The 21,732-nt window shown below is 44.4% G+C and overlaps 1 protein-coding gene across 2 annotated transcripts; it reads left to right on the plus strand.

The window, feature by feature from the left end:
• Window positions 1-134: 134 nt before the first annotated feature.
• snx17 (sorting nexin 17) lies at window positions 135-21,379 on the plus strand. Of its 2 annotated transcripts, XM_079290986.1 has the most exons (17): window positions 135-236; window positions 348-433; window positions 687-927; window positions 4,041-4,115; window positions 5,753-5,870; window positions 7,497-7,561; window positions 8,393-8,503; window positions 9,365-9,455; window positions 11,825-11,912; window positions 14,242-14,311; window positions 14,873-14,965; window positions 15,197-15,400; window positions 18,287-18,415; window positions 18,541-18,618; window positions 18,889-18,963; window positions 19,062-19,103; window positions 19,243-21,379. In XM_079290986.1, the coding sequence occupies exons 3-17, from the start codon at window positions 868-870 to the stop codon at window positions 19,360-19,362; spliced, it is 1,419 nt and encodes a 472-aa protein (XP_079147112.1). In that variant the 5' UTR covers window positions 135-236; window positions 348-433; window positions 687-867; the 3' UTR covers window positions 19,363-21,379. The 2 variants fall into 2 exon arrangements, with proteins under 2 accessions (XP_079147112.1, XP_079147113.1); XM_079290987.1 differs by having other exon boundaries at window positions 163-433.
• The last annotated feature ends 353 nt before the right edge of the window (window positions 21,380-21,732 follow it).

Consider the following 21,732-nt stretch of genomic DNA (forward strand, 5'->3'; position numbering starts at 1 on the left):
ACGTACATTATGCCTGTTTTGCCTTTTTCTCCTACCCGCGAAGAGTGAACCACCCCCCGCGGCTGAAAATGAGATGGTTTCGCCCAGAGGGATTGTTGCAATGCCTCTTGATGGGCCACCAGATACACTGAGCACAGAATTGGCTTAAACGGCGATGGTACATCTTCATACTCTGCGATTTCTATCACGTTTTACCTATGATTTTCCTCCGTCGTCTATATTTTTCTTCCGCAAATGTAGGAGACAAGCCAAATCAATCAAACCACAGAAAGTGTAACTGTCTCCCTTCATATTTCGAAAGGTTTGCCAACAACAGGCTCTGCGACGCTGTGTTTTTCTTTTTGCAGGAAGCAACTGCACCTTTTACGGCGAAACTTCATCTGGTTACGCTAATGAATACAGGCACCTGTGCACGTTGCAACTCAACATCACAGTAGGTGGTTTTCAAGTTATCACGAATTATTAAAAAGTGTGTTAAAAGGGATTTTTTTTTAACGCCAACACTGAAGGTGTAACTTAATTACTTAACACTTGCAACATGGCTGCTGCGGGAACGGCAGTGATAAAAGTTTGACACTGACGTGGGAGAAGTTTTATGCGAATGCTAGTTGGTGCACGAGTTGTTGGCCAGAGATTAGAGTCGTCAGCGGTCTCTCTCTCTTCCCCCCCCCCCCCCCCCCCCCCAGCCTGGCAGCGCTTTACTCGGACTACAAACCAGCGAACCAGCGGATAGACCGTGTGAGAGCCGCCTCCTCCTCCGTAGTCACCGCCGACAGTCACCGCAGTGGACTTATCGTGGTGTCTTCCTCTCCATCGTAAAGCTGTGGTGGCGTTAAAGAGAAGAGGACTGGTCGTCTGACGCTAAAAATGCATTTTTCCATACCCGAAACGGAGGTTCGTTCGGGAGAAAATGGATCAACCTATGTGGTGAGCAATGATAATTTGTGTTTTTACCACGCTTTCACTGGCTTCATCTGCCCACAGGTCGGGCTAATGTCAATGCAGCAAGAGTTCCTGTTATAAAAGATCTGATCGCATGAACGGTGGTGCATCACCATGGGCCACACTGCTGCCTAATGCAATACAGATAAACAATCAGCTGCAGCCTCAGTCAGACTACAACAAATACCCAGTTGTATCTCAAATGCAATCTGCATACAGATACAATCTAGATAGGCGTGAGTAAGATGAGTCAAAGTCATCCTGCATAGACTGACTGTGACTGTGTGAGGCCATTGAACGCACCAGTAGGAAAGGTAAACAGCCCTCTGGGAGTCACTTTGCTTTTACAGGTTTGGATTGCTGTCTGATAAATGGGGTTTGCCGCCATGATGTCACCCTCCTTGTTGTTTACAGCCAACGTTGCTTTCACTTTGTTGTCAAGTCCCTCGACTAACAGCAATATAGCAACCTTGACAGCAATAATCTGTGGCTCCATCATCTCGCCGTGCAGCAACTTTCCCATTTCCTAACTGTGTGTTACTTTACTTGTCGCATTGTCTTTAATGACTTAAAAAAACACGTTTCTGCATCTGGAGGTTTCATAGAAGAATGCAAGTGTTCTGATATTCACCAGATGCTGTGAAATAACATCTGATTTTCATGTGACATCACGCTGGCTCTTGTCAGTGTCACACACCTGTGAATGACTATCCTCCATCTTGACTCCATGTGCTCCAAAGAGGGGGAAAATAACATCTTGGAATGAGCTCATTCATTTTGAACATGTTTGTGTCCCTGATACAAAGTCAGCTTTAGATGTAAACTTAAATATACTTTTTTTTTCTGTAGTGGTAATGAACACTGTAGTAGATTTATTTATGTTCTGTAATCACCTACTCTTGCTGCTGAAAGTAAATAGTTCCTAAATTGAGCATTTCAGGTGCCCCCTCTGGCTTGTTTCTACCTGGCTGAGCACACATTTAGCTACCCTGCAACACAGCGACTGCCCCCCCCCCCCCTCCCCCCTCGGCTGACGGGCCTGTCGCTGTGACCTTCCTGTATCTATCCCACAGGAAGGGACTTTGCTTGATTATAATGCTGGGCGATGGGATGTGTACCTTGGAACCAGTAGGCCACAGAAACTGCAGAGTTTGCAAACAGCCTTTTAGAATCACAAGGGCTGCAGTTTTTTTTTTTTTTTTTTAATATGGTGCAAGCAGACATGTCTTTTTATTTTGAGTGCTCACACTTCCTCTTGTCTGTTGGACTGTTGGTCTTCCTCTGTGGTTCAAGTCGTATTCTGTTTGAGGGTGCGTAAAAGAGAGGTGGTGCCACTAAGTGATGGTGACTCATTTACTTTGGGTGAGGAACAGGTTGGGACTAAAATGAACAAGTTAGTTTTGTATTGTCTTGCGTCTGCCAGCGAGCAATATCTATAAACTTAAAATGTGTTTAAAAAAAAAAAAGAAGCCGCTATCTTAGAATTCCTCAGACTGAATTCGATTTCTTCCTCCACCCACTTCATACCAGTGAGAGGATGTTTGTGGAGGTGCCAGGCTGTTAAAAAGAGTAATGCCTGCAAACTGACTCCAAAGTACAAATGTATTTAAATACACAATGTTTGGTCAGGTCAACAACAGTATCATCGAGTCTAAATGCATTTTTGTGTGCATAAACTGCAATAGATCATCGTGTTTGTGTTGTTGTCCCCGAGTTGAACTGCCTGCTGTACAAAAAAGCCAAAGGGTTGTGTGTGTGTGTGTGTGTTATCAAACAGAGCCAATACATTCTGCATACTCGTTCTTCTTTCCGGCCTGGATTCTGCCGACATGCACATCTTTCAGTCACTTCGGTGGCCTTCCTCCAAACTCGTTCTCCTTCCTCGTTGACTCTGGACGCGTTGGTGTGTTGTTACTCTGTCTTGCTTATTGATTGGTTGATTGGTTGTAGGTCAGCAACGGTACGTGCACCAGTGGGGTCAAGCGTCTTTCAGCCTTTTTTTTAATGTTTTGACAGATGACCCACCATGTTGATTATAAATATTCATTTGAAAGGAAAGATCATCTTCATCTTCGTCATCTTTATGTATTATAATGATTTAGTGTTTTTGGAAGTGAAAGCACCCGCTGGTTATCTATGACCACAATATTTGCCAAACCTTTGGCAGTCTTTGACCATGACTTATTGTCAGTGTGGTGGGGAAAAAGTTCCTATGTCATGCTTTTTTGAGCTATTTAAAATAGAAAAGATGGACAGACTTAAATAAACAAACTTGTGGTACCTTACGAGAGACACACTTCTGCTCCAGTCCAAGAGAGCTGTTTTGTAAGTGAGCCAGTATTTGGGCAAACTGAAATATATTTTTCTTTTCCCGAGTGCGTAGCTAAAGTATCACTCTGTTATTCTTGTGGTTTCGTCCCATTCCCAATGCTTAATGAGGCACAGGACATGGAAAATAGATTGGCTCTAAACATGATGGCTACCAGATATTTGGACTGCTGATCCCGTATGGTGGTCTTGCAGATAAATATTCAGCGATATCTCCTCGTCTATGTGTCAAAACACACCGGTGGTGTCTCAGGGATAGAATAAAAGATGTGATCTTTGCACCTTTTCTATTGTTTAGAGCCTGCATTGTGCGTTATGCAAGCTGTTTTGATTGGAAATATAAATTTGCTTTGATTGAGTCCAATTCACACTTCATTTATTTGGTCGTCCTTATGAAAACGGAGAGGGAGGAAACCCACGGTGCTGTGATGAGACTGGGCGGAAGAGATTGAGGTTGTTTTGAGGCGGTGTGAGGGGGAAACTTACTGTATGTTCAGGCCACAGGATGGTAACTTGTTTTAAACATGTGCATCTGAAGAAAGGCGACTCAGCTTTGGTCTCCGTGGGAAAGTATCATGTTAACTTTATACTCAAAGAAAGGCCATTATTTTATACGTATCTATTTTCCTTCTTATATTCCTACTGTTTGATGTCCACCCACAAGTGTTTCAGACGGATGCATACAAGCTTCTGATGATGTGTTGCTCTGCACCATGTCAGACCTTCACGCGGTCTTTCACATTTTCATTCGGCCCCTCTCTTTCCCACAGGCCTACAACATCCACGTCAACGGCGTGCTGCACTGCCGGGTGCGCTACAGTCAACTCCTTGGCCTCCACGAACAGGTAAGGCTTCAGCCGTCACAATGAAAACCCCCATTGCTGCTTTGGACCAGAAGTGACTGGTCTGCTATGCGAGGTGAAGCCGGACTCTGTTTAAATGGCACCGCGGGGGGGTGACCTTTTCCACTCCCATCACTTTGAATACCACGGCCACGGTGGCTTGAAGTCGTGTGCTGTTATTCCTCCCAGAGTCCAAACTGTTGCATGTAAACGGGGCAGTATTGTGGAAGAGGTTGGGTGGGGGACGGGGACGTGGAAGGAATGTTCTTGGCCTTTCTTTCACTTCACCTGCTTGGAAAAAGCATCTTAATCTGAACGAGAAGTGTCGAGTTGCCTGCATTACACAGACACAGCTATTTTTTTGGGCAGTTTTTTAGGCAATTAGTTTATTTGGCGTCTACTTGTTTTTTCTGCAGCGCTGCGGTTAAAAGTTGACTTACTTGTGGAAGTGCGTACTGTACATTTATTTTTTGGGAAACGAGTGCCGTTGCAGAGGTCGATGCATCGTCTATAAGACACATATTTGCTGTGTTCCTGGCTGACAGCCTGTAAGCTATGAATGTGTACATATACTGTAACACAGCCCTTATAAAAGTGGCCATCGTGTGTGTGTGTTTTTTCACAAGCAAAGCGAGGCCTAAACTTTTCCGTCTCCGTCCTCACGTCTGGAGTCTTGACAGTTGCTGTTGCCTGGCAACAGGGTTTGGGGAAGACGCACTGGGCTCTTTAAAGAACCTTCAGAGAGGGCTTTGTGTGGCGCACGCATGACCCCAAAACACTCCTGTGATTGCAGGGCACACACACACACACACACACACACACACTCACACACACTCTCCCCAGTTATTGCTGAGAAATTAGAATGTTAATTGTTTTCTTCTCTACAGATTTGTAACGCGGTCACACGTCTGTTAGAGCCAGAGCTTATTTAAAACCAACAGTGGAAGCTCATTTATTTCAGATTTTTTTTGGGGGGGGGGCTCTCTGATGCGTCTGTAACCTTTGCTTAGTGTCTGTGGCTACGAGAGCTGATTTGTATGTGGAACCAGTGCGGCGCTGATGTAGTGAAAATACCAAAGGGCAGTGTGCTGAGGTGAGAATCCCCTCTCTCTTCCTCAAGCACCCGCCGGGGCCCAACCTTCATCATGCCATATGTGCAGGACCTGAGCGTTTTACAGCGAGAAAGAAACGTCCTTATGATGAGTGTGATGTACAGCGTTACTAAGCCACATGATGTGATTTTTAGATCTGTGAGGGCTTAGTTTAAGACTTCCACGGTTCAAAGCTACCAGGAAGAAATGAGTCAAGAAGCTGGAAGACAAAGTAAAGTTGCAATGACTAGACGGTCAGGGTTCCAGATGTGTGTGTGAGTGTGTTATGCACGGAAACTCCAGCAGCTAGTCATTGAAATGGGGCTTAAAATAAACCTGTGATTCATCTCCAGCAGCATGAATATACCTCCTGTAGAAAAATGAATCCAGGACTCTTTGATTTAAGATGCTGCTACTTCTGTTCTGTACTGAAGTTAATTGGTTTGTAAATCAGTTTTCATTGATTTTCTAAATTTAAATAGAAAAAGGTTGAATAGCTTGTGATCCTGCAACCTCACCCTTCTCACAACGTGTGCTTTGTACCAACAGATAAAGAAGGAATATGGCAGCAACGTGGTGCCTGCATTCCCTCCGAAGAAGATCTTCACTTTGACTCCTGCTGAGGTCGAACAGAGACGAGAACAGCTGGAGAAATACATGCAGGCCGGTAAGTTATTCATGCCGAATGGAGTTTTTTTTAAATTTTTTTTTACAGATGGCTTGTATTGTGTTTCACTCTGTTTCTGGCTGAATTTAGATTCCAGCTACAATGTGGTTGTTTTGGTCAGTTTCTAAACGAGCCTGCTATCCTTCTCTGACTTGCAGCGCATGCCTCCCTGAGGGATGTTGTGATGGAACAAAACAAAAAAAAGTTGTTTTTGTAGCAGTATAGCTTTACAGCAGAAACACAATTTCCTTTAAATATTTGCTTTTTTTTTACACAACAATCACAAGAGTGAGTTGGCTCTGTGTCTGCAGGGAGTCCAGCCATACACTGGTCTATTCATGCCACATAAAAGTGTTTCACTAAAGAGCTGATGATCTGAGCCGGGACACTGAGCCAACACTAGACAGAGTTCTGCTGACACACCTGATGGAAAAAACGAAAAAGTCCCTGCTCAGGATTTCACACCTGGTAGGGCTTTTAAAAAGTTTTATGGGTTTGGCTTCTCTTGTGATGATGAGAGACGCATACTCTTCTTCTCTGAAATGAAAACGGAATGCTATAAAGTACAATTCATATTTCTGTGCTGTCAGGAAGAGAAACTAGTTATTTTTGGGGTAAAAAAATGCCTGCATGTGACGGGTTTAAAAGCTTTGTAGTGTTCAATCCAATTGGAGTTGTTCTTATCCTAATTTGGCAGGTTTTCACCATATTGCCCCAAATGTTGTAAACAGGCCGAGGGTGAACATACACACACACACACACACACACACACACGGGCTCAAATAAGTGGAACTGGCAGCAATGCGGAGGGTTTGTTTTAATCCTCTCAAGCACTGGCAGTTACAGCAGAACAAGGAAGCGTTGTTCAAGTGTGTGTTTGCTCATAGTCTGGGAGCATACGCGCACAGGGTGTTCTTGGCTACTAGTTCACTCGGTTACATCATGGCTTTTTACATAGTTATGGAAAATGACCTGCCACAAACACAATCTGCTCTGACGCAGATGGCTCAGAGCTTTGACATTTTGTCAAAAGTGTTGGACTCATTTGTAAAAGGACAATAGTGCACACACACACACACACCCACACACACCCACCCACACACACACACACACACACACACACACACACACACACACACACACTTAGTCATACAGGGTTATCATGCAGATAATTGAATGCGCTACACTGCAACTAAAAACTGCCTCAATAGAAAGCCAAAGACGTGATGTTAAGAGTTAGTTCTTTTGTTTACCAGTTCAGAGGACTACCGGTACATTACGATGAAACTGGCTTGTAATAATTTACAGTCAATTGAACCGATGCCAGAAAACACTTGCTTTCCATTTTCAGCTGAATTGCCTCGCGGCGTGTCGTGAAAGCTGAAAACCCATTCCACAGGACCAAAATGAAATGCTGTGATAAGAGGGAGAATTAAGAACAATTGGGAAATGGCTTCCCCCCTGAGGTTTATGTGTTTACATAACGTCCACTTCAGGAGCCTTCGCTAATTGTTAGGTTATCAGTTCAAAACTCTCCTTGACGTCCTCTGCGCCTCCCTCAGTGAGATGTGACTCATTTTGTACTCGAGTTGCTTATTTCTCTGCGCTTTCTTTGCTTTTCCACAGTGCGTCAGGATCCCTTGCTTGGAGCCAGTGAGATGTTCAACAGCTTCTTAAGGAAAGCCCAGCAGGTTGGTCGTCTGTGTCTGCTTCAATCCATCAGCGCGTTTGTTTCTCTGTTTGCGTCGCAAAAGGCCGACGCGGCCGTTTCTTCCCGCCTAGTAATTGCTTTTGGTAATGCGGACAGGTGAGGTAGCTGCGCTCTCACCATTTGTCGCAGTTTGCGGCAGCGTGCGCTCTTACATCTCAGGTTTGAGTTTGCCTCGCAAGCAGAAAACGGGTGAAATGATCACGTCGGACACATAACCGAGGGGAAAGCAGCCTCTTAACAAACAGAGGAACATCGTTGCATCGTGTCTTTTTAAACGATTTTATTAGAAAAAAAAAGATCGAAGTCAGCTCATCAGTCATCTCACCAGATCTGCAGTACTAAACATGCAAACGGATATTAGCTGAAGTGGATGATGCTGTAAACAAACAAAAAAACAACACTACAAACTCCATGGTGTGTTTTTGCTGCCTGAGAGAAACAAATGTAGCGTCAGTGACTCATTCAGAGCAGGTAGCGAGAGGTTGTTCGTCAGCATTCGAGGAGGGCTGTAAATCCAATAACCTTCATGGACCGATTAATCCGTCTGCTGCCACGTCACGCACCCGTTCTGCTTCTCCTCCTCTCTCTCATTAGAGTCTGTTTGTGGACATTTTCACCTTCCTTGACACGATAGACCTGTGGGTAGCTCGTCTGTTGTGTTTTTAATGCCTCCTCTTTGACCAGCCCATATTTCCTTTCTGCCCCTGAGACTCGGGTTTGATTTTGTTGTTGACCGACAGGAATGAAAACACGTCGCTGACCCACGAAGCTGAAGGAAAGCCTGCTATGTTTTTGTGTGTGCTTCCCACAGGAGACGCAGCAGATTCCCACAGAAGAAGTCTCTCTAGACATCTGCCTCTCCAACGGTCAGAAGGTTACCGGCAACATCCTGACTTCAGATCAGACGGAGGACGTCCTTGATGTAAGTGTGCGCTGTGAAAGAGTTCATCAATGTTTCACAGGCACTACTGACTGTATAGTAAATCAAATGAAGTCGGTATAGACCCTCTTTATTACAGCAGCCATGACAAGACTTCATGAAGTCAGAGCTGCTTCGATTAAACTCTCCAAAGAAAATAAGAGAGTACACATGGAACGAACTCGGACGCCTTGACCAATTGATTTCAACATGTGGGTTTCTATGGTTCAGATTGTGACTGTGACCAAACGTACTTCACCTCTGCTTGTCCTTTCGTTGCTCTTGCCTGTGAATCTCGTGCGGTTGAACTTTCACAAGTTTAACCACAGTTGACCTCTGTTCATCACAGCGAGTCTCAGGGCACAGTACTCTCACTCACAACAAAGAGTTTCTGTGTGTGTGTGTATTTCAGTGATCAGAAATACCTCATTTTTGCTGTGTATTGACTCAAAAATTACACTTCACGTTTGCAACGTTTGTGTCCGTCTGCGGTTGAACTGCTGGAGTTGACAGATAAGAATAAGTAGTACTACGAGCACAAGTCAGCAAAAATAGTTGTTGATAATGTTATGTCAGCGAGCGCCATCGCTTCATGCGAGTGTGATAATTATGCCTCGTGAAGGACTGGAAATAGATATTAAGAAACTATCTTCTGATAAAAATATTTGTTTTTGTCTCTAATCAGAAAACATTGAAGTTTCTTATCGAGGTAGCTGCTTGGATGGATTTTATATTATTTTATGATGTTTTGCAAAGCCATCCTTCAACCACGTCTCTGCATTTATTATAACTGACTGACGAATTAGAAGAAGGAATGAATGAAATTCAATGATTGTGAAAACTAACTCCCTCATATTTCTGCAGGCTGTTGCAACAAAGCTCGACCTGCCAGACGACCTGGTCGGTTACTTCAGCCTCTTCCTCGTCCGTGAAGGCGTGGATGGAGGTTTAACATGTAAGTCCAAACATCAGTTCTAATATTTAGCTTTCATTGCTAATAGAAAGTATTCTCTGTGTATCATTATTACTGCTGAGTATTTAGAGGCAACCTGGAATGTACTTTCAGGCTTGAAGTTTATCTTTGAAACGTTACAGCTGGAAACCATCAGATAACCAGCAAACAAAATGTGCCGTACACGAAACGCTTTGATAAAATAATGTAAATAAACCGACTTCATCAGCCAGCCAAGGACTATTCTCAGAAGACACGCGGAACTGATCGGACAGCATCTGTTATGTTGCACCGAGGAATAACTTCCTGGGTAACCAAAGAGAATGCTGTAATGTGACGCTCTTGATTTACATTCGCTTCCTCTCTAAATTCCCCACAATTTGGCATCATGTTGGCAACCGTCATCCGTTTATCTCTCTCACCGTTTGGAGATGTACTGCAGTTAATTAAAAACACGAAGAGCCGCATTCCCTCGTGAGAGATGCCTCTTGTGTCGGAGTTCCTGCCGTATCTCTGGCGAGAGTGCATCATCTATTTATTAGCTGCTCGGAAGCTCAGTGAGAAGCCCGGCTCTTTGTGTGTGTGTGTGTGTGTGTTGGCCGGTTCCAGCAGAAACAGTTGTGCTGTGTTTCAAGTCGCATGAGCGCGCTCGCCAGGCTGTGTGCAGTGTTTTCAGGTTGAGAATGTATTTGTTGTGCTCGAAAGTATTTTCTTGGCAAAATGGCATTTGATTCACTGGCTTACTTCTGATGAGTCAGGCCTTTATTCAGACAACTGCAAGTGGATTCTACCATTTAGATATGAGACTATTTCTTTATGATTTATTTCCAACACTGTGTGTCATGGTCCTTCCCTGTTAATAAGGGATGTTTTAGAAGTCAGTTCACAGGAGGATAATAGGTAGTTTGATACTTTATTAATCCCGTTGGGTAACTTCCGTGTTACAGCAGCAGCACGGCAAACGAACCGCCCAAACAAAAGAGAAGAAATACGTAATATAGACATTTAGAATGAAGACGTACTGCCTGTTAATATTCTATTCATGGTTTGCTCAAGTCTGCGGTATATTGTCATGTATTGATACGACAAGGTGCTTCACTGGGATTGCAAACATGGTCTCAAAAGTGAGTTGGTTTCATGTCAGTCAGTCGTATTTGTTAACCCTTTAAATGCATGAAAATGCATTAAAAATGACTAAAGAAATCTTAGTTCCTCACCTTCCTGACTTAATATAAATCTGAGCAGGTTTCTGATTACTGCCCCAACAATTTAGGTTCACCTTATTTGCCGTCGTTCAAGCCACATTGTCTCAAGTTTCTTTGAAAAAACATTTATTTAGTTTGTAATTGTCATTAAGTCACTTAGTTTTCAAACTTTTATCATGTTCTCACATTGTCTTCTGTGCCCGTTTACTCCCTTCACACCAGTACTCACAGGGCGCCCACATATTTGTTTGCACTCACTTGTTTATAAGTAACTGTGTGAACGCAAATCACAGCAGAATATTTACATTTCACAAGGCCTACCACGGTGGCACAGACACAACACTTTCCACACCAAGATATTTACATTTCACGATCCCTTTCTTTTCCAACTCGTCACAGCCCTGTCGGGTCAGATCACCTCTCGGTCCCAAAAAGGTTCTCTTCTCTCGCCGTCCACCTGCCCAATGCTCCCTCACGCCGAGTCCATTCCAGGCTGGAAAAGGTTCCCGGTGAACTCGGAGGAGCCTGTAAATATTGCAGGCATGTTGTATGTACAGACGGTTTAAATCTGAATCTCTTGAGTGCTATGAAAGAGAAGGGCCATGTGTTGACTGCGACCCGACTACCAGAATAAATCCGGCGCAAACAAAACTGCTGGTGGGTCGAACCAAAAACATTTGAAGCATTCAGTTTGTTTTTGTTTATTCCTGCAGACATTTCCATCAGCAAACCAACCGCCATGTGTTTCTGCTTCCTGTGCACAGCCTCTCTGCCCATAAAGTACTAAACACACTTTACAAAACCTAAAGGCAAACAAGGCGCCGTTTAGTCATCAGACGTGTGGCGTTGTGCACATTTATAGCACTAAGCACCTGAGACCTCCTTCACGCTCCTCGGGGAACGGTCAGCAGTGAAACAGCTGCAGATTAGGGACACACACACACACACACGTACGTAGAGCCCATTGTCTTTTTTTCACATTTAAATACTCTCTCACACACACGCAAAGTTTTACCCTGCCTGCTGGGACCTGTCCAGATGGAGTTCTCCCATCCCTCGTTGTTTGGTTTTACCATCATTATCCAAATGTCCTTGGGACTTACTTTACTGGAGCTTCCCTTGTTCCCTACTCTCTGTTTTTATTGTCTCTCTCTCTTTCTCTCTCAGTTGTGCGGAAGCTGCAGGAGTTTGAGCTGCCTTATGTATCCATTACCAGCTTGCGGAGCTCTGAGTTTCACATACTCCTACGGAAAAGGTACCCACCCACCACCTGCTCGCATCATGACGTTGGATTTTGATCACGTTCTTCCCAAAGTGCTCTCCACCACGTGTAATTATTGCCGTGATTCATTGTCCAGCATGTGCTCTTTATCAAATCGTGTCAAGAAGCAGGTCAGATACCTTCGGCTTGGTGAGCAGTACATTAACTACATGCGCTGCGCTTGATGTCGTTCTAATGAGTCAACCAGTCGCTGTTTTCTTTCTTCGTTCTGGGTGTTTCTCATTCCGTTCCTTATCTACAGAGCAGCGCTTTGCCTAACCACAGGCATTATTTTTTTTGCCAAGGACAACAGTTAACACCCAACCAAAGAGCGAACAGCCCATAATATTTAACCTGTCAGACCGTACTTTAACAGGAAGCAGAACTGAGCCGACACGATAAAGGAAGTACATGCCCATTTATTAAATAAATATGATCATTTATCTTGCTATAGATGTTAGGTCTCATCATCCAGCCCTTCTGCTCTTTGTAAGTAACATCCTCCTCAGCTGTGGCCACTGAGAACCGGCCACCCTTCAACCAGACTCATTATATTCAAACACCTGACAGAGAAGCTAGCTGGACAGCTTGAAGCCGCAACAATTCCCATGAAACTCAACCACCACGTCTCTGATATCGTCTCCCAACAACATTTGAACATCAGTTTAAAAAAAGGCTGTTTTTCTTGAGCACTGTATTGGATCGCGTGGCTGCTCGGTGTTGCTCATTTAACCAACGAGAGCACATGTGGTGGAGTTGAACAATGTCTCCTTTGGCTTTAGAGAAAAACACTCTGGTTCTGGTCCATTTCTGGCTCATTTATCCTTTCTGAAAACAGTTCAAAGTTACAGATGCGACTGTCTGCAATGAAAAGGTCTGTAATGCTCCTGGCTGGGAGCAAACCTCTGTGGGTGGGTGTGCATGGAAAACACTGGCGCCGCTTCCCCACCAAGCCTGAAGTTTTAGTGACTGCTTCCCCTCTTCAGCGCAACATTTTTCTACTTCCTCACATGTCTGTTTCTTTCGTCACCCTGCCTCCCGCTAACTGAGATACACAGGATGTTTACTTTCTCTCTCTCTCTCTCTCTCTCTCTGCCTCAAGGAAAGTCTAAGTACTCCTGACCTAGTTTCTCCGTGGAGTTTGGAGCAGCGAGGAAAGAATGAATGTAGAACTAACAAGTGGAGGTGGAGGAAAAACAGACAGGGGGGGGGGGGGATCAGGTCAAAATGAATAGAAAAGCTCTTTCTGGCCAAAAGTACAAGATGGAGGAGATTTAGTCTGAATTAACATCATTTCAACCTTTTTGTGTTCGAGTGGTCATGAAATAAAAATGGGAATTTGAGCAGTAGTGGAGGTTTTTCGTAGGTCAGCACCAATATGCTCTTATACATGTATAATGTAAAATTTTGGCTCATGGCCTGTATATGCGTTCAGGGACTTCAGGGACCATATGTCTCAGCAGGGGCTTTCAATGCACTTTTAATTGAAACTAAAGCAGCAAAATAAGAGCACCCCCCCCCACTCTTCTTCCCTTCCTTCCCAGATCCTTTCTCCGTGTCTCCCATCTTCTTTCTCCCTTGTTACCTGCTTTGAATTGCAGATGTGGCCAGGCGGCGTGCTTCATGTCTGCTTGAACAACTTTTTCCGTCCGCTAACACCCGTTGTGTCATTTGCAATTACTAGATGTTGAATTCCACGCCTGCTGTAAAGTGTTCAGAGACCATGAATGCAATGAGATGTGGAGAAACAGAACTCAGTGCTCCGCTGACTCCGACAAGCCTAAAACTGCTAAAACCCCCAGTGTTAAATAAAGACGTTTCACATCCAGAGGCTAAAATATAAAAACACTTGAAAATACAGTATCTTAAATTGCGCACTAACTGCACAATATAGCCTTTTTTTTTTTTTAATGCCACGCTGGACTCCTCAGGCTGCCCTCTGGCACCCACACATCTCCATGAAGTACGAGCAACAGCGTCTCATACAAGTGTAGCGCTGCCTTTAGAAACTCTGTACCGCCTCACAGCTGTGCTTCCACCTCGAGAGGAGACGCTCCTTTGAATGAATTCTCTTCCGCTGCTACCTCCCTGACGTGGAGAGATTTAGTCTCCAAGTCGCTCGCATTTCACAGTTTGTGTTTATTTGATGTAATCTGATAAAACGCATGACAGCAACGCTGTGTGGCGTTGCTTGGTATGCAGACAGTCTGAGGAGATGATGTTCTTGGTGGCAAACGTCTCGCTGCTGTTGTGCCACTTTGTTCATTTTGATTTATGTTTGCATATAGATGTGTAATCTGCCCCTTTTGTCTTCTTTCTGCAGCTACTGGGACATGGCGTACGACGGGGACGTCATGGACAACAGAGTTGGCCTGAATTTGCTATACGCCCAGGTAAGAGCTTTCATTACGACGGGAAACCACGTGTGGTCGTTTATTCTCAGCCACAGCAGTGGTCTTTAACAAAAAAAGATAATCCATATTCGACGTGATTGGGTTTGTGCTTCATCGAGCTTGCCTGGCGCCAGCTTCACACCAAGAAAACAGAATCAAGCACTGCTTCATCCCAGGGCTGCCGAATGCTTCCGTCCATCCCCTGGGTCTCCATTATCGTATTGTGACGTCGGCTTGCTTCCTGTACCTCTTTGTGTTTCCTCTCTGGTCCTATTAACAGCGGATCCCTTCGCTGCGACAACTGTGATCTGTTTGTATTAAGCAATTCTTCGGGCTCCACGTTTTGATTAAAATCTGGAAACTGCTGAGTGTGTTGCCTCTGAGGAAACTAAATGGTGTTTCTGTGTAATTGTTTGCTGACCTGCACTGTTTCACTGAAGGGCTTAGGGCGTGATTTCTCCCACAATGCACTGAAGGAAACTACAACAAAAAAAAAAAACTGCTTTGTTTTGTGCATCTGTGCAGAAAGATGAACTTCAGTTCTTGTTTTTGCTTCACCAGACAGTGTCTGACATTGAGCGAGGCTGGATACTCGTCAACAAAGACCAGCACAGGCAGCTCAAGTCACTTCAGGAGAAAGGCTCCAAGAAAGAAGTAAGCAAAGGGCATCTCCTCCAGATGAGTCCACAAATGTCTTTGTCCAAGGATGAATGTGTAGGCCGAGGAGAATACTGCCTCTAATGCTTTCTATGATGCAATTAGCCTAGTTTTCCCCCTGATATGAATGTTTAATTACACCGATCCAGTCGAGAATTCAAAGTTATTTCCCCCAGGGATCAGAGACAAAGATGGAATTTCCCAAAATCGTTTTCCCCCTCCCTCCAGTTCATCCACCTGGGTCAGACTCTCAAATATTATGGCTATATCAAGTTCGACCCTTGTATCACCGACTTCCCCGAGAAGGGCTGCCAAGTCATCGTCAGCGCCGGCAACAACGAGCTCAACTTCCACGTCAAGCTGCCCAACGAGCAGATCAAGGAGGGAAGCTTCAAGGTGACTCGCATGCGGTGTTGGCGAGTCACGTCCTCCGTAAGTACAAGTGTGTGTGTGTGTGTGTTCGCCTGTGACAGACCGAGGATGAGGGACTTCACCTTCAAGTGTGCTTGTAGCTGTGAAAAGATCAAATTGGAATGGCTCCATATTAGTAGGAGACGATGAGCTGGCAGAGAGACGCAGCGGCTTTGGCTCGAGGCCATCGCGAACCAACAAGGGCTCCTGTGCTTCCAAAGTCTTCTTTCTAAAAAGCTCATCTCACCACTGCACCAGAAAACAAGGCTTGTTGTTTTTTTTGCTCTGTTAAAGTGCTGACCTCCACACCATTCATCTTCATCTTTCCAATTACCCAAGCCCGCACAAGGATAGCGCTGTATTGATCCTCCAGCCTCACATATAGAGCGGCGTCCTTTATTCCAACTGACAATCGTCTGTCGGCGAGAAGGGAATCTGAGGGTATGCAGTACGAGGAAGCTCCTGCACAGCCCACTCTGTCTACAGCCGTACATGAGAAAATATTACACTCTTTAGTATAAAACCGTAGACTTTAGGGAAGAAGAAAGAAAGAGCAAAGATGCTGTTTTCACACAACAGCGGCCATGTTTAATGCACGAGGCTGCTGTTTAGACTGTCGCCTGGTAATTGTATTAATTAGTAAAGTAAACACGAGGTGCTGTTGGGATCCGTCAGACTTGGCAGACGACAGTGATTGATTGAACGGCTACACATCGCAGGTTCGATTTTCACGAATGAATCAATACAGAGGGGGTTGTACTGTCTGTGAACATAAAAACATTTGTTTTTGAGGAAAATGTTGGATGCAAAAGACTCGATTAGTCACAGTCAGCCAGGCATTTGAGGAAAACACAGCTTGCCACACAGATTTGAAATTAATGGAAAAACAACATAAAAAATAAATGACTATTGTGACATTTCACAAATTTCGGACATTTTTAGATCCGTTTACAGCGTCATCAAGTGAGAAAGGCGGGATCACAAGATGGCACGAAGACCCATCTGGTCAGTGCGTGTCTAACCCACAGTGGTTCGGACCAATCGGGGTCCTGTGAGGATCCGCTGACGGCTACCGATGTTTTATGTGCGTGTGAAAAGACACGGAGAGGCAATTCAAAACAACAATGGCGGTGCCTGAAGAGGTTCACGTGGATGCTGCAAAGGAACATGTTGTATCAGAACTAGAGTGTTTTATTCATTGAAAGAAGAGCAAAGAGCGGCACTGAAGGCTTTTCTCCAAGGAAAAGACGGTTTTCGTTTTTTTCTCTCTCCCGACCGGCTGTGCTAAGAGTTTGATCGACTCAAACTTTTTTTGAAAGTGCCTGCCCTTCTCCAAATAGTGTCTAATGACTGCTTCTCAGATGCTTCTGTGTAACAAACCATCTGGCGTGTCAGTTTAGGGGAGGACTAGCCTGTTAAAAGTGTTTTATTATGCCGTCTGTGGTCCTGGAGGAGCTCTCTAAAGTCTGAGGAAATATTATGTCATCGGGGAATCTCAGCTTGACCTTTAAACCTTTGCTAAAATGATCATTTGCTAGAACGATCATTTATTCTTTAAAAATCATAAAGCGTGATTTTTTTTTTAAAGAGGTGTACATTTAGGATGCTGGGTAGGTCTAATGAAGATTTAGATCCAGTGGCATTATGGGAAATGTAGTATCCAGTGGATTGTCAGCTTGACCAACACTTGAGACGACAATCCGGATTTCTCTGCTTCTCCTGCACCAATTATAGTTGAATATGTTCCTCTAGCTGGAGAAACTGTAGCTGGCAAGAAATCTGGAACAAAATCCTTGTTTAGAATTTTTTAAATCCACAAGTGTCCCCCCCAGTATCAGCATCAATGTAAACCACCATGCTCCTATCATTGTTGTCAAGCTCGAAGGATCAATTTCCACTTCTGTGAGTAGCTGAAACGAGCTTTACATGCGGCTCTACACACATCAACACTTGCAGACCCAAGACCTCATTTAAATGGAGATGGGGGAAAAAACGGTCCACTTTTTGTATTGCATTCGTGTTCGTGCAGCTTTTTATGATTCTCCAAAAGGTTAATTTGCACAGAGATCTGTACACATGGCAACACTTCTCAAATTAAAATGCACCTCGGCTCGTCTGATTACAGGCTGAACCCCTGCGCTGTCCACCGGGGGGGGGGGTGTAATTCCTGAGCCTCATTCTCAGAGGTCAGAGTCATTTTAATGAGCCCTTTCCTTTCTGAACAAACTATTCAAAACATCTCCTTTGGTGCTGCGCTGCAACCCCCGTCGTCGTCACGTCTCAAAAATTGCATCCGGGAGAGAATGTATAAACAGTCAGCGCGTGTGTGTGTGTGTGTCAGCCCTTTGTTTTTGTCTGCGTTTTATCTGTATGTTGTGTGGGGGGGGGGGTTCGGTATGTGGGAGGTACAGCTCGTTTCTGGCCCAGAGGGAATCGTCTCAGTGAAGAGCACAGGCTCCATGAATGAGGAACGAGGGCTCGTCTCCAGGGGCAGCTGTGTCTCTTTGAGCGTCGCATATATTTCTCGAGGGGATTTTTGATATTCTGTATTTGTACATATTTCTTTCCACCAGTGTTAATCTGTTAGCACAGGTCTTCTTAAGAGTTGGCTGCCTGTCGTCGGTGATGCCGTAGCTTTAGAAAGGCAGCTTAACAAGCGGAGATGTACTGTTGGATAGGAGATGTGATTAAGCTGCTTACGCGACGCTCTCTAGACATGGAGTAGAATACCAAGCTTATCCTCTGCTTAACAAGGCAAGTTGGATGTCGGAACGGAAATGCACTCTAAACACAAGATGTGTTTAACTTGAAGGAGGGAAAAAGTCCACGATAGAATAAACATAAAGCATACGCGTTTGTTGATAACGGTTCATAGGAATGACGATTCAACCCCCTTGACTCTTGCAGCAAGTCCCGATCGCCAACGGCACCACCAATCCCTGCGGCGCGTCCAAATGCGACGTCAAACTGGAGCTGGCCTTTGAGTATCTGATGAGCAAGGACCGCCTCCAGTGGGTCACCATCACGAGTCAACAGGTGGGGACTGACGGGGGGGGGGGGGGGGCTCGAAGCGTGAGAGAAAGAAAGATGTTGAGTTGAAAGTGTACTTTATACTGTTCAACGTTCCAAGATTGTATTGACTTTCAAGTTTGTGCTTCCAGGCTATCATGATGAGTATCTGCCTTCAGTCTATGGTGGACGAATTAATGGTGAAGAAGTCAGGCGGCAGCATTAAGAAGGTTTGTGTTGAATTTGTTTTTATTTAATACACAGATTTGCAGAGGATGTGAACTTACGTTACACACACTGTACAGCATCTTTTTTAAACATTAGGTAGTTTAATAAAAGTATTTGGTTTTTTATTGGGGAGGTTGTGGAGATAATAGGTCCGAGGAATGCAGTGCTGAAGTCACAACACATGCAAAGCAAAGCTGATAATTCACAGGACATCCTCTCAATGATATTTCTCGCCTTGTTGACTTCTGCTGCTGTCCTCCGTCTCCTTCTAGATGCTGAGGAAACGACACAACGGCTCCATCCACCGGTCAGACAGTCAGCAAGCTGTGAAATCTCCCCCTCTACTGGTGAGGAACGGGACAACGTGCCCCGCGTTTGATGCTTTGAATCTGATTTGGACTTTTTGTGTTGATTTCAGGATCATTTGTTGTTGTTTTGTCTGCAGGACTCTCCTGACCCAAACCGTGAGCAAATCGTCAAACTCTCAGTGAGTATACTTTAGACTTTATAAAACATGCAGCTGAATGATAGTGATGATGTATCCCCAGAACTTTCAACATATTCTAAGGAATCAATGTCCGTCGGGTGTTAAGTGTACTAATTAATGATATAATTATTCCATTTAGACCAAGCTGAGCTCGGTGTCCCTCCGAGGGATCAGCGCCTCCAACTCGGCAAATGATATCAGCGGCAATGATTTCCATGGCAACTACGCTTTCGAGGGAATCGGGGATGACGACCTGTAACCCCCCCCCCCCCCCCCGACTCGCCCTCCCCCACACACACACACCCTCTCTTCATTCCACTGTCAGCAACCGGGACGACAAAGATTACAAGCTGAGCCGAGCGGGCCACACACACACACACACACACACACACACACACGCGCACACCTCCGATTCTGCAAGATTGTAGCTTCTTCCTGGAGAAACCGCTGCCTTAAGCTCTCACTTAATCTTTGGCTGAGTTCCTTTTTCTTTCAGTTCCAATCATCATATCCAACGACCGCTTTGTCCCGATGTCATTAAACGCGTGGCAGCGTACAGTAAACAGCATGTAAAGCTACAGGTACGCAGATAGGGATGCTTTATCGTTTGTTCCTGACAAATTCCTCCTTCAGTTTCACCGACCGTAGGTACAAAGTAAATTAATATATTATAAACCCGGCTAGATCCTGGATTCTTCCCCTGCCGGCTGCATGTTCCCCACCAAACGCGAGAGCCAAACGTTTAGTTCGACCCGGCACGAGTGACGCTGGACACGGGACAGTTCTCGACACGACCCAGAGTCCAGCGAATGTGTTGAAGTCTGATCTCAAAACTGTAGACTATTCAGAGCAACCGCTTACTTGTGTGGATGATGAATGTTTGGCTTGGCTATAAACCAAAATGTCATGTTTTTTTTATACTGTTAGTGATCCTCTGTGTGTCATGCTACTCATGTGCCAAGTCAGCGAATAGCTCAGCAGGATACCAGTGGTGTGTTCAGCTCACGTCAAGTCATACCGCCTTCAGAAATAGTCTGACGCCTTAACTTTTTACTTTCTTTGCCTTCGCCGGTTAACTCGTCATCGAACAAGACGTCGGGTTGAAGCTTCGAATACTCGGCAGTGTCGGCCGGTGTTGCCTAGAATCTTGCAGAACTTGGTAGACGGTTGCACTTGCTGAACCCATCGTTTTTGCACAGTATTACAGGTGGAGATGAGCGTTTGAGTGGAAGCTCGAGCGTGACTTAAAGCATTGTGTGGAGATTTATTTTTCCATCTGTAAAATCCATCAATGATTTTTTTATTTTTTTTTTCAAACTATTTTTTAAAGGTTTCTCATCAATGCCAAATTATAGTTTACTAAAGCATTTTGCACAAAATAGACATAAAAATTATGACAATGTCACTTTTTATATTATGTACATGCAATTAAGTATTCTGAACATTTACTAATATCTTTATCACATCAAAAGCTTCTTGTAATCAAATAGATCAAATGTAATCTAAGCTGTATAGGACAACAAGTTTAACGTATCATTGTTTACATCATGTTTAGGGGACTTTATTCGTTTTAAATGTAAAGTGTTTACAAATTTTGCATCCGATTTTTCTTTTGTCTCGTTTCTTTATGAAGGCTGTGAGCGATGGTTGTTGGGAGCTTTCGGTTCATTGTAATTTGTATGTACATTGTGCCAATCATCTCAGAGGATTCAACTGAACAGGTGCTTTGGTGAAAGTGGCTCATGTGATCTCAATTTGCTGGAGTGAACTAAGTTCATGAGGGAGCAGGCAACAAAATGAACACATCCCGCTGTTTTATAAGACACTTCATAACATATTTTCTATCGCTGTGGCGTCTGTTGCGCTGCGTCTCGGGCTCGCTTTCGAAGCCTCTAAATGTAAATCGATGCGGACCTGTCGACAGCTTTACTCTCACTGGTAGCCAGAACTGTAGAACAAATATTTTCTCAATCTACTAATTGTCTTGTTCCTTCACTGCCGTGCGTCGTCTTCTTCTTCAGTTACATTTACAGTGTGGATGCCACTATTCATTTTTATTTTCATGATTCCCGTGCACGTACGTGGAACCTGCGAGTTCCTGGGTGTTCATAAATGTGTAGGTGCCAAATTTAAAGTGCATTTATCATCAGCATCGCTTTCCCAGAAAATGTCAAATTTCATAATGATTGTATTGTCTAGATTCGGTCCACTTTTCATTTTAGTGGTGAGGTCAGTGACCGCTGTCATGATGCTGAAATAAACTCAAATGTAGGTGATCTTGTGGTTCTCAGTTGTCTGTTCATGGTCCACTGCATTCGTGTTGTCATGTAATATGCCGAAAATCCTTCTCGGTATAGAGAGCAACCAAGTGATATGATTCGGAACTTCACAACAAATTTAACAATTTTAAGGTAAGAGAACTTTCATGTCCCTCTCACCCCTCCGTCAACATGTCACTTCCCACAATTCAACACTGGTCAGGTGTTCTGTTCCCACAGGTGTAAAGGGGCGTGGCCCGCTGAACAAAGGGGGAAGAGAATAGTTAGTGAGGGGACATGATGGAGTAAGGTCGGAGCTGTGCAGCATGCCGAGGAGGAGACCCGTTCAGCTTCTTGTTAAGGTGTTCCCT

This window comes from Melanostigma gelatinosum, assembly GCF_949748355.1.
Source record: "Melanostigma gelatinosum genome assembly, chromosome: 19".
Taxonomy (NCBI): Eukaryota; Metazoa; Chordata; class Actinopteri; order Perciformes; family Zoarcidae; genus Melanostigma; species Melanostigma gelatinosum.